At 33.4% G+C, this 11972-nt stretch overlaps 1 protein-coding gene across 2 annotated transcripts in view; it reads right to left on the reverse strand.

Moving 5' to 3' along the window:
• GLS (glutaminase) overlaps positions 1–11972 on the reverse strand; it is a 59777-nt gene that overhangs the window by 26773 nt on the left and 21032 nt on the right. For both annotated transcript variants that reach the window (XM_026853111.1, XM_026853112.1), the window contains exons 7-13: positions 8013–8045; positions 7690–7748; positions 6492–6558; positions 5892–5942; positions 3284–3460; positions 2053–2184; positions 300–392 (exon numbers count right to left, since the gene is read on the reverse strand). In XM_026853111.1, coding sequence (XP_026708912.1) covers positions 300–392; positions 2053–2184; positions 3284–3460; positions 5892–5942; positions 6492–6558; positions 7690–7748; positions 8013–8045 — 612 coding nt within the window. The remainder of the gene's footprint in view (positions 1–299; positions 393–2052; positions 2185–3283; positions 3461–5891; positions 5943–6491; positions 6559–7689; positions 7749–8012; positions 8046–11972) is intronic.

Raw genomic sequence — 11972 nt, forward strand, 5'->3', positions numbered from 1 at the left:
TAAAGGCAACCAGTACAGTAAAACTCTTTGAAACTTTTATTGGATACCATATACTTAATCTAGCAAGGGAGATGAACTGCATGAAATGGAGTTACAAATCTAATATTAAGTTCTACTACACAAAACCCTGTGATAGTGTGGTCCACCCAGGTAAGTGTCCACTAATAATGTAAACTAACTAGTTTATCTGAAAGCTTTGATGCAATACATGTCATTGAGCAGTTTTGCATTTAAAGAAGAACTTTCCGTATTTCTTCTGATGTCTACAAGCAGTACTCACTAAACACATATTAACTTACCCGCTGATCACCACCTTCTCTGCGAGGATCAAGCTTTTTTGCAAAGTGTCTCAAATTATCGTAGTTATGGAAATTGCACAAAGAAACCAGATCCTGCAAATTATAGGGAATATACATTATTATTTGCATATGATAGTTAAATGCTTATGAGATTATAACACTACCACTTGTGTTTTACATTCTATCCTCATAACCTAAACCAGTAATAAGATAAGCGTATTTAATAAATCAATATCAATGTTTATAAGGCCCTTTGAACATAATACAATGATAAGATTCAGTTCCAATAATACCTTTAAACTCCTTTTTAAAGAAGTACAATACAAGTAGCAATTTGCAAAATATCTATTGTAATATATTTCCACTCCAGCTGTATGAAACACTTCAGGAACAGGAAGAATAGTTTGGACTAGTCTGGTACATAAAACTTCAATCAATAGGATGGAACACAAAAATGTGTGACATAATGGATTTTAATTCAGTTTGAAATACAACATGAAAGGTTATAATTACAGAACTTTGCTATGCTGCTGTATTTTTGAAAACGAATGTTACACGCATGTTACTTCTATGCCATGATCATCTCATGAATGTTAGATCTTATTATAACACAGAATAAATGCAGTAAATCCTTCACCTACCTATTGTTCTATGATTTTATTTATATTATCAAGACTATTTCATATGAAACTAATATATTCATATGAATTAGTAACTTCTTAGTACTCTTAATTATCTAGCATCTGTACAGCTGTAAAACAGAATTATGAAAATTTTTAACTGCTGCTCATCCACATGAACTAAACCCCTGCACACTGTAAATCTCATGCTATTGTTGATAAGCTAAGTGAAGACTAGTCATACAAATGTTTATCCTAGGAACCGAAGTCCATCTAAACTAGTATCACTGAAGTAACTAAAAAAAAAAAAAAAAAAAAAAAAGAGCAGCAGCCTATTTATGCCTTCAACTTCCAAAGCATTACCAGAAATCCAACATTATTTATGGGGTTCTAGATAGCCTACTGTTCCCTTTTTTAAAATTTTTTCCCTCCATTTGTAATTATTTAAATCAATATTACAAGGTAGTTTTAGGGAGAAAATAAAAAATGAAGAAGTTTTTTGAACTCTCCTCTCCCACAAAGCATCTTTATTAGTCATTACAAAGTACTCTACAAAATCTCTACTGCTTCTAATGCTGCTAACAACAGACTGTCCACAGCCCTTTCAAAAGCAAGAGATGAAGCTAGAGAGCTTGCCCAACAACTGGGTCCGATCTATGAAGGCATGGTTTATGTCAGACTGTTTACAGCAACTGGTTTTAAAAAATACATCAGAACAGCAATATTTAATTAGAATTTTCTTCTTTAATTGTAATGAGTTGTATTTCCAATGTTTTGAAAATTGTTTATCTGTAAATAGAGCTCTACAGTTTCTAATGCAGTATATGTAAGATATAAGCTCTTTCATTACTTCATGAAGTGTTCCTTTTCAAAGCTTTTCCACAATTAATTTCTCCAGTGTTTCTGGCATCATATTTTCTTAATGCTCACTGAATTAATGTTATTTATTACTAAAACGCAAACGTCTCTTCTTGGACTTTCACCCTTGGAGCAAATTAAACTTGCTCTGTATGGAAGAGTGACAAATCACTATTTAATTCACTTGGATCTCAGCTATACTAGCTGAAGCTCAGTAAACATCAGCAGCACAAGGAAAAAACCAAAACAAAACCACTGAAGCCAATGCTGCTTACATGACAAAAGTGAATTCCTTTAACACTGTTGCCCATCTTGTCCAAAGGAGGTGACCAGCACATCAAGCCCATGACATTAGGAACAACCAGAAGAATCCCACCAGCAACTCCAGATTTTGCAGGAAGACCAACCTATAGAATCATTGGAGAATTACTGTCCTCTGCCAACATTCTTCACTATTGTAACACAATGTGTTAGCATTTTACTGAAGCGTATTATGCAGCATTTATAAAACACAGATCTGGAAAGCACTTTTAAGTTGGGAAAGCATTATTGCTTATCTCTTTTTAGACAGATAATAACCTGAAGCACTGTTTGTGGCGATCCAAGGTAGGCAATCATAAGCTTATTTGCACTCAGTAACACAGAGAGCCAGTAATAAGAGTGAAAAATATAATTTAAATCTATTATAGAAAATCAGTTATGAATAAGCAGCAGTACACGTTATCTATCACGAACAGTTCGCAACAAGGCAGTGGTACAAAGCTATATACATTAAAAATATCTTGACCAGAAAACATTAAAAAATCCAACAAGAACAGAAGAGTCTGTCCATAAAATCATACAGTAACCTACTTATTTACAATCTGGATAAAGGTATTGCTTTTTTCCAATAGGAACTAACGTGTCACATATCCTTATAGCTCTGTAAGCAGTAACTTAGGTTACTCAAAGCAACATAATCAATTTTACATATATTCAATAAGGAAAAATTAAAAACACTCAGAACAATGTTGAAAACACAAATAAGATGCAGCATATCTTGAAATACTTACATGTAAGAAACATACTGTTGGAAAATAGAAGCATGGTACATATGCTGTGCGTGACAGTCACTTTTACAACAAATGAGGACAATTCATGAGCCTGAGTTAGTAAAAAAAAAAGCAACTATACTCCCATATAGCAGGATTTCTTTAGTCACACTTTCCAGTTACATTTGCATCATGACTTGGTTGTCTCATGAACAGCCTTAGAGGACAGTATGTATATTTCAACATGAAAAGGATTCCCAAATGTGACGCATCAGAGAAGAGCAAGTGCTATAATATATTCGTACTAGTAGTGTCATGAATCCTAGGTGAGATTTCTCCACATAGTATGTTCAATTTCTAAAAAAATTCATGTAACACCCTCTCCTCCAGAAGCAAGCAAGCCCTGGAACATGGGAAACAGTAGCACATGTTTATCTTCCTGATCAGCTATAAATAATACCTGAAGACTACTTACATGGAAGGCAAACTGCCCTGAAAAGTCATACATGCCACAGGAATGCATTAAACTCAAGGTATTCCGGACTGCTTCAGGACTCAGTACTCTTTCACCAGTGATTGGGCAAAAGCCACCATTAGCCAGAGTTGCTGCCATCACACTTGCTGATTCACATGTTACTTCTATTGAGCAAAGCTTATGAAAAAGAAATAGAGATTATAAGAAGTGATACTTCCAGCACAGTAAGGCCAAATATAGCAGGATCAACAATATGTCTCTATAGAAATAACATCTCATAAAATAACCTGTAGCATAAGATTTGTTACAGATGATGCTAGTAGCATCAATTAATATGGTCTGAATCCTTCTTCTATAAAGATCCCAGCAACAGCGTTTGTAAGCCCTCTTAATAGTTTGGGACAGTATTTTCCATGGATTAGTGTCTCAGCTTGATTCCCCACCCCCACCCCCTTAATGTTCCTTTGAGAGGAAGAGGTCTAGAAAACAATCTCAGTATTTTGCATCTGCTTAAATGGCAAAGCCAGAGAATGACTGGGGTTTTTTTTTTTCAATTTGAGTTTGTTTTGCGTGGGCTTTTTTAAGTCTTAGAAGACCCCCCACATTATTAAAAGTATATTTTAAAGCTGCAAACTCTACCACATGCAAGTCTTAATACCAGCACTTCCTGCTGATGCAGCCTTAATTTCACCTTTCTCTCATATATATTTTATGATACATTAATGATATGACCACATGATAGTTTCTCCCAGGATCCCTGCTTCAGTACAGACTATACATACTTTGGTGACACATCAGGAAATGTGATATGTTGCCATCACCTGATGCTGCCTCATTTCTGCAGAAACCAAAAGATAAGCTGGTTTCAACCTGAAGCTGAAATGCTACTCTGCAAAGTAAACAAACTAGTGCTTGTATTCTTGCTTTTGCCAAACAGTCATTACATGATACTTCATGAAGTTACCTAAGCCAAGTTTTCATGAGTAGTTACTACCTGGAATTCTTATTTTCCGGGTGCCAAACTCAATACATCCTAGTCCAATCAACTGGAGTTGCAAATCAAGAGATTGTCAGAGACGCATCTAAAATGGCAACTGTGTTTTAAACATATGAAGTATTACACAATATCACCTACTTTGAAAAAAAGTGTTTCTAGGTTCTCAGTTTAAGCACCTGCATTTTGTACCTCAGTTCTCTAAAACAAGAATAATCCATCCTCACTTTATAGAGATAATAGGAAAACAGGGTTATTCCTTTTCAAAAAGTTCACAATTACACAAGGAAGGGAGAAGTATTACAGAAAACCCAAAGAAAATAAATAACTTTAAGTAGAATCTGAGTAGAGTGTTGGAAAGTAAGCGTTGTACAGTGAAGAAAACAAAACAAAATTGCTGCTCTTGTATGAGCTGCCCTTTTTCTGAGTATGGAGTGAAAAGAAGATTTTGCAGGAGAAAAAAAAATGACACACAGTCATGAAATTAGAGACCATAATGCATGAAAATGCAGCCAAATTAAAATATATCAGAAAAGTTAGGTTTGGCATTTTTTATGTACAGCTTTACACTCAGAAGCGTATCAGGACTTGAGTCAGCGGGATAGGAAGCATTTTAAAGGCATGTTTAAACAGTAAATTCCAATAAATTACCAGTTTTGTTTTGCAGTAACAGAAGTTCAGAGTATACTATTATCTTGTAACTAGTTTCCAACTCAACAAAAGGTCAACTAAGGCTAATCACATATAGCTTACTTCATAAACACTCATTCGATCTAAAGATGAGAGCAGGTGCACCCCAATACAAAAAGCTCAGGTAAAATTTGCATTTTAAAAAAATATTGTTTATAATGTGCATAAGTAAGAGCAAGTCTCATGAATCAAGAACAGATTCATTTTGAGAACTAAACTCCGGATTTTTAATTTTTTTTAAAACTATCCCAGACAGACTGAATCAGTAATGCAACTTGAGCTGCCTCTTGAGAACTATATGCAGCAGAGCTGAGCGAGTTGTAAATGTTTTAACATTAGGAAACCCTTACTGAGGAAATACCTCACACTTGCCAAGTTCTCATTTTGTGACAGTTGCAAATATCTTGCTGGCAGTGAAAAAGAAAAAAAAAAATGGGGGAGGGGAGAACATATGTGATTCAATTCTTTGTTTTACTCATAAGCACTGAATTAAGTAAAAAGGAGATACTCATATTTTTTCATTTACAACACCACCCTTGAGCTTGCAATAAAACATGCATATACTATTTTAGTTACACACAGAATTTAAGTACTTCACAGCACAATAAAGAGCAGCAACCCAAAGAAACAGAAATAATTTTGTTAAACTCACTAAGGTGATACAAGACATTTTAAGCTTCTAACTACTAGTGTTTCAAAGACTATTGCTAGTTTGGATTAGCAATAAAGACACCTAAGTACATCAACTAAACAAAAGCACATCTGGATGCATCAAATGAACAGTATTTATTTCCAGAGTTTTAACAGAAGCTGACAAGTTTAACTGTAAGCCATTAAAGCCTTTCTATCTACAAACAAATCAGCTTCTACTGCTTGTAATAGTAATTCTAAAGTCTATAACGATTCTCAATTTTAGTCAGTTACCTGAAAATAGAAGTCTAGTATAGCAACCATATCTGTGCCTTCAGGAAAGCACTGAGGAAGAGAAATAGAGAGATTCTTCAGGTAAAATTACAATTCATTTTTTAAAATACTGCTTTTAGAGACACATAAATTAAACTATATTCCTGTCAGTATATTAAGCATTAGGCAGATTTTAGATTAAATACTTAATTAAATTTAGCAAGTACAAGTATTAAATCACACCAGATTTAAAAATAACACTGTAGTGAAGTCAATAAGCTAGGTACTAAAATATTTTTCAGTACAATTTTCAACATGTTTAAATCAGAAAACTGCAAAATGCATCTAGCAGCTTTATAAAATCATCTGTACAGCACAGATTATGCATTTTATGACAAAACAAATTATCATGTCTATGATACAGAAAAAAGATTACAGGTGTTCTATTAGCGTGGTATTAGTATCATACTTTCTAAATGACAGCATTTTGAGTAACAATATGAGAACATATATCGTATTGTAATAATTTATGGCATACTGTACATTAAATAAAGATCTTCACAGATAATGAAAAAACCCCACCAGTCAGTCTTCAAAATACAATAAAAAGAAGAGATCAACCTTTTTTTCTTTCAAGTAATAGCCAATTGCAAAGTTTCTATCTCCACTCTCTCTTTCAGACTGGAACCTTAAAATAAAAATAAAAAAAATTTAAAAAGTCAAGACAACACATCAAGCTTTCAAAAAAACGCTGAACTTCAGTGATGCGTAATGTAATTCAGTAAAACTGCATGTAAAGCATACATTGCTTCTGAATGCAACCATTCTACTAACAGGACAGAAGTTACATAGAAGCTCATCCCAGTACACCCAGTCGGAGCGAATGAGCTTTGACATCCAAATACACACAGTACTGGTTACCTGCACAGACCTGACTTGGAGGTAAGGCAAAGTAGTGTAAGATCCTACTCTTGGAAGCATTTTTAAGAAGGCATGGTGGAATGAAACATCCTGCAACAAGCTGCACTGAATGGCTCATTCACCAACAACACTGGCCAAGCTAGAGAAGAATCTGAGGACCAAGCTGCAGGTCAGATAATGACCAAATTGATGGCTGCACTGTTTATCATGATTAAGTTAAGGATGAAACCTAAAAGCAAGGAATCAGTATGATAAAAGGATAATCTTCTCTTGTCCAATTCCTTCCATGGTAAACACTTTTACATTAACACAGCTCAGGAAAAATACTATTTATCTCATTCTGCTTCTCTGCACATCCATGCCAACTAGCAACCTGGAAGCAACTCTGCTATATGGAATCTGTATAATTTTCCCAGTGCTGCCTCAAAAAGCTCTCATGATTTTCAGAATGCTATATGTTGAGTTAGTGAAGGGAGCTGTTTTAGAAAATAATTTAAATATGCAAAATAAAAATGCATAGAGTCCCAACTGTATAAGTATGCTTTCTAAACATCTGATATGCAGCCATTAACATGCAGAGTTTAATTTTTAACATAAATGCTAGGAAGATAAGAGTTGCACTTACAGCTCTCACTGTCATAGCACCAACAGAGCACTAAGACAGAATAATGAAATTTCAAAGAGATAACCAACACTTTATGTGAGATTTAGCCACACTGATGTCAGAGACATGCACAACTTCAGTTCTTGGAAATTATAATTCAAAGACACCCTCCAATATTAGGGATGAAATGATGGATTCAGTATAAATAACTGAACTTTGCCATAAGCTCAGTATGCCAACTATTAGTTGAGGCATTTTCCACCTAACATCACTAAGTAAATAAAAAATACTTACGTAGCATTACTGAATCCAACATACTCATTACCAGCCATTTTATTCATGAATTGCATCACCTGTTAGAGACAGAGAGGAGGGGGGAAAAGCATGCTAACATTTTCAGACATTAAGAAATTGTAACTGATGAACTTTAAATCCAGCCTTAGCCTAAATCACAAGACAATTTTACAAATACAATCCAAATCACTAAATGTTTAAAAAAAATAGTATGGATTAAAAGACATTTGAAATTACTAAAATTTCATTTGCAATTCCCTTGCCATCTAGAGACTTTTACCACTGAATTTAGTTAAAAAAGGAATGTTGTAACATTAACTTACGTAGTCAAATTTTTCTGCATTATTTGCTCCTTGCTGCAAGAAAAGAAAAAATAATTTACAAAAATTGTTAACATAAGAAAGGAGTTAGTTCACTTAACAGTATTAGGAATTTTAATGGATATAACTAAAGTATGAAGCTAATTAAGAATAAGGTACTACAATTATTTCATATATTAATAAAAAATTTTAAGTGTTAGATAAGTAAATATGTAATTATCATTTACATTAAATAATCCTATACGAGTCTTATCAAACACCTGTACGTTGGAAATGAATTTGAACTGAAAAAGGTATGCTTTATTTTAAGTGCTCTCTATTCAACTTTATTTAGCATAAGTATAGTAGTTAAAGCAACAAATACAAAAGTAACTACAATCAGGATAATTATATTGAAAACATTAACTTTTTATAGATTAGTAACTCAAAGGTATTCTTATGCTACCAACAGAGCTGAGCACAGGAAAGTTCAGGCTACTGAAGTTAAAAAAAATTTCCATGGCTAGCACCCATACTAAGAATTTAGATTGAAGACTTAAAATAAAGTGTTACCCCTTACTATGAAAATAATTGCATTTAATCAAAGATATCTGATTTGATTAATATCTGATTAATATCCTACCTATTAAAAATGAAACAGAAAAATGTAACTTCACATCAGAGTAAATCATTGTGCTAACAATTTAAGAAAAAATCTAAATCCAACTTAATAAGGATGCTAGTGAAACTTAGTTCTTAGGATTGGTTGGTTTGTTTTCTCGGGGAGGATGGGGGGTTTTATTTTGGGGCTTCGCCCACCCCCTGTTTAAGAACATTCTCAAATTTAGTAGCTGCCAGTTAAAGATGCACTATTTTTTTTTTTTTTTTTTTTTTTTTTTTTTTTTTACACGTCACTGACAGGCAACCTTTCACAAACTCCTATATGAGGACGATGAAAGAGGGGTGGGAGGTAAAAAATAGCACATGGTCTACTGGGGGGAGTTTTATTTTTTTGGAGTAGCCAGGTGGAATTTTTTGAGGAAGTTTAAAAAACAATGGTATCACATACACAAGTGGAAACAACGTATCTGGAGAAGATTTTTTTTATAAATAATTTTAGTATTAAAGATACTCTGTTTAGATAACAAAACTCTGTTTAACATATCTCAAACAATTCAAGACACTACTTGCACTGTGTTTAGTATGGGAACAGTGAAGGAAGTGGAAAAAACTGAAGCTTTATATCAACCAGTATTTTACTTAATGAAATGCGTAAAGCCAGTCTCATTTCCCACTCTGTATGTGGATTAGGGTGTTGCAGATAATCTTGATAATGAAGCCCATGCATCAGCTCATCTACAAGAGGATGTGCAGTCATACACGTACGATCACTAGCTGAAAGGAACACCACACTGTTTTGTCAAAATTATGCGCCAGTGATTACCTTATGCTTAAAGGCTAATAACCTTACTCTTAAAGGCAATAATCTAGCTAATCTGCAGTAAGATAAAAAAAAAAATCATGATACATTTCATCAAAATGTTCCTGTATAATATACCAGAACACAAGACTTAAAAATTTAACTCCAAATCTGTTCAATGAAAAATAATTAAAAGAAGAAATTACCAACTTCATTGAACTGTTGCAGTTGTCAAAATATTCCATAGATCCTAATGCTGTAAAATATGTAACAACATTTAAACCACAAAAACCTTTTCAACCTTTCAAACGCACAATGAACATCTTTTTCTGGGAAAGTGGGTCAGCATTAGTTATGGGATGCTGCATTGATAATTGTATGGTTAGACATGTATAATAAATTGAAACAAGTTCTTTTGTTAAAAAAAGAAAGAGGGAGAAAGGGATCATGCTTTCTGCAAAAATATAAATACATAATACTTCACTTTTTTTTTTCCCAGTCAAAAAAATTCCTAGCCCTTCAACAAAAACCTGGCTTTACTAGCAGCATAGGAAATTGGTGGGCAGAAGACTCAATGCAAACTTTTTCCACATCACTTGTTATAAAAAAAGTTTCTCTTAAAATTTACATCTAATCTTGTATTTTGGGAAGAAAATCTTCTGTATACTAACTCAGATGATGCAATTTTAGTCCTTGATGTTCCACACACTTGTACAAGTACTTTATATCAAACACAAAAGCATTGCTACTGAAATTAGACTGCTCATATACCTAAAATATTTGCCTAAATAATCATATGACCAAGACCTCAGTAGGGATTTAACACGATGCGTGACTAAAACAGAAAACTTTGCTTCCATCCACATGATGACTAAAAAACCCAACATAATAGTTTCCCTCTTTCAGCAGCTGACAGAGGTATGCTGCTCCTCCTAAAAAGCTGAAGAGACACAGAGGCAACACACATTCTATGATTAAAATTCAATTGCAAATACAAAATCCTAACATTCAGAATACTGAGCAGATTTTCCATAATAATTTAAACAAATATGAGAGACAAAAAATCTTCCGCTCTTGCACAAGTGCTGCTTATTTTTAGCTTGATTGTATGAGCCTATGAGGTTGGGGGCACTGTGACAATATTTCTTTAAAAGCATTTTTATTTAAGTTTATCTAAGTCTAGAACATTAAAAAAAAAAAATGTTCCATGCACTAACTCCACAAACACTTAGTACATTTACTGGAACATATGTTCATATACACACTTACTGTATACATGCTTGTGTGTATATACATATGAAAAAACACTTCTAAATGAATACAAAATGAAACTGAAAAGGTTAAGATTGAAGCAGTTTCATAGGCAGAAAATTCAAACTTGCAGAAGACAGCTCAATACAATTTTGTCAACACTTCAAACCCCAATGGGCACTATGGCTGTCGCTCATAAATTTGAATTTTTTGACTGTGTCAGGTTTTAGTGATCTTCTCTTTTTATCATCTATATTTCTACTAGAAAAATATAAGCCTTTGCATAGGTTGCATGTCTACCTGTGCATAAGAAAGAAGAGACCCATGGATACTTACCAGAGCTTGCAACGTCAAATTTAGGCAATCTTTATTAGAAAAGTAGTTAGTATTAGACACTTTTCATTGATTAGTATTCAGTGTTTATACAATTAGACCACATAAGCTCTTACCATGTGTCTCTTGTTAAAATAATTTTTCAATTTTGAATCTAAGCCAAGCTAATAAAAATATCTGGATCATGAGAAGTTTCTAATTTTCTAATAATAAAAGATTCTTTTTAAAATAATTTCTGGAATTTTTTAAATCCAGATTTATAACCTAACACTATACTGTGATGAAGATATCCAGGGGAAAAAAAATTATAACACTACGTCAGAGTGCAAGAAATATTTTTTTATACTTATGCATTTTGCATTAACTATTAATGTCTTTATTTTAGTTTTCTGTACTTACACAAGTTTTAAATTTTATTTGTTAATCTGGGCCTGTTCTGTGAGAACTGGTGTCTTTATTGCTTAGCGTGCCATTTTCAGCTCTGAAATACTTGAGAGCACACTGTCATAGACAGTATTTGACCCACTAAGATCAATACTATTACTGTTTCAAATACATGTAAGAAATTATTTTTGTGTCCTTCAGGTATTAAATATTTGCATGTGTGACCACTGAATAGATGTCATTTCAAATATCACTACAACATATTCCATGTCAAATAGCACCCAATATATTTGAGTTATAATAAAAAGCAAGTGCAGAGTAACGTCAACGTACATTCCATCCAAAATTGGTTATTACAAGAAGATTAATAACCCAGGAAGAGACGAAATTTTACCAAAATAAAGACAAGTATCTGGCAGAGAAGATCACAACACCAACACATGTTTCAAAGTGGTATGTATGTACATTTACACATTAGTCTATCAGAAAGGATAACTGGAGTGGGTAGCACAGAGCAATTAAGCTAAATTTATACTATTCGTTGTTAACTATATTGTCAAATAAATCCAATAAACCATGCATTTCCCCCCCCCCCC

This window comes from Athene cunicularia (assembly GCF_003259725.1).
Source record: "Athene cunicularia isolate RWA chromosome 7 unlocalized genomic scaffold, athCun1 chr7_part1, whole genome shotgun sequence".
Classification (NCBI taxonomy): Eukaryota; Metazoa; Chordata; class Aves; order Strigiformes; family Strigidae; genus Athene; species Athene cunicularia.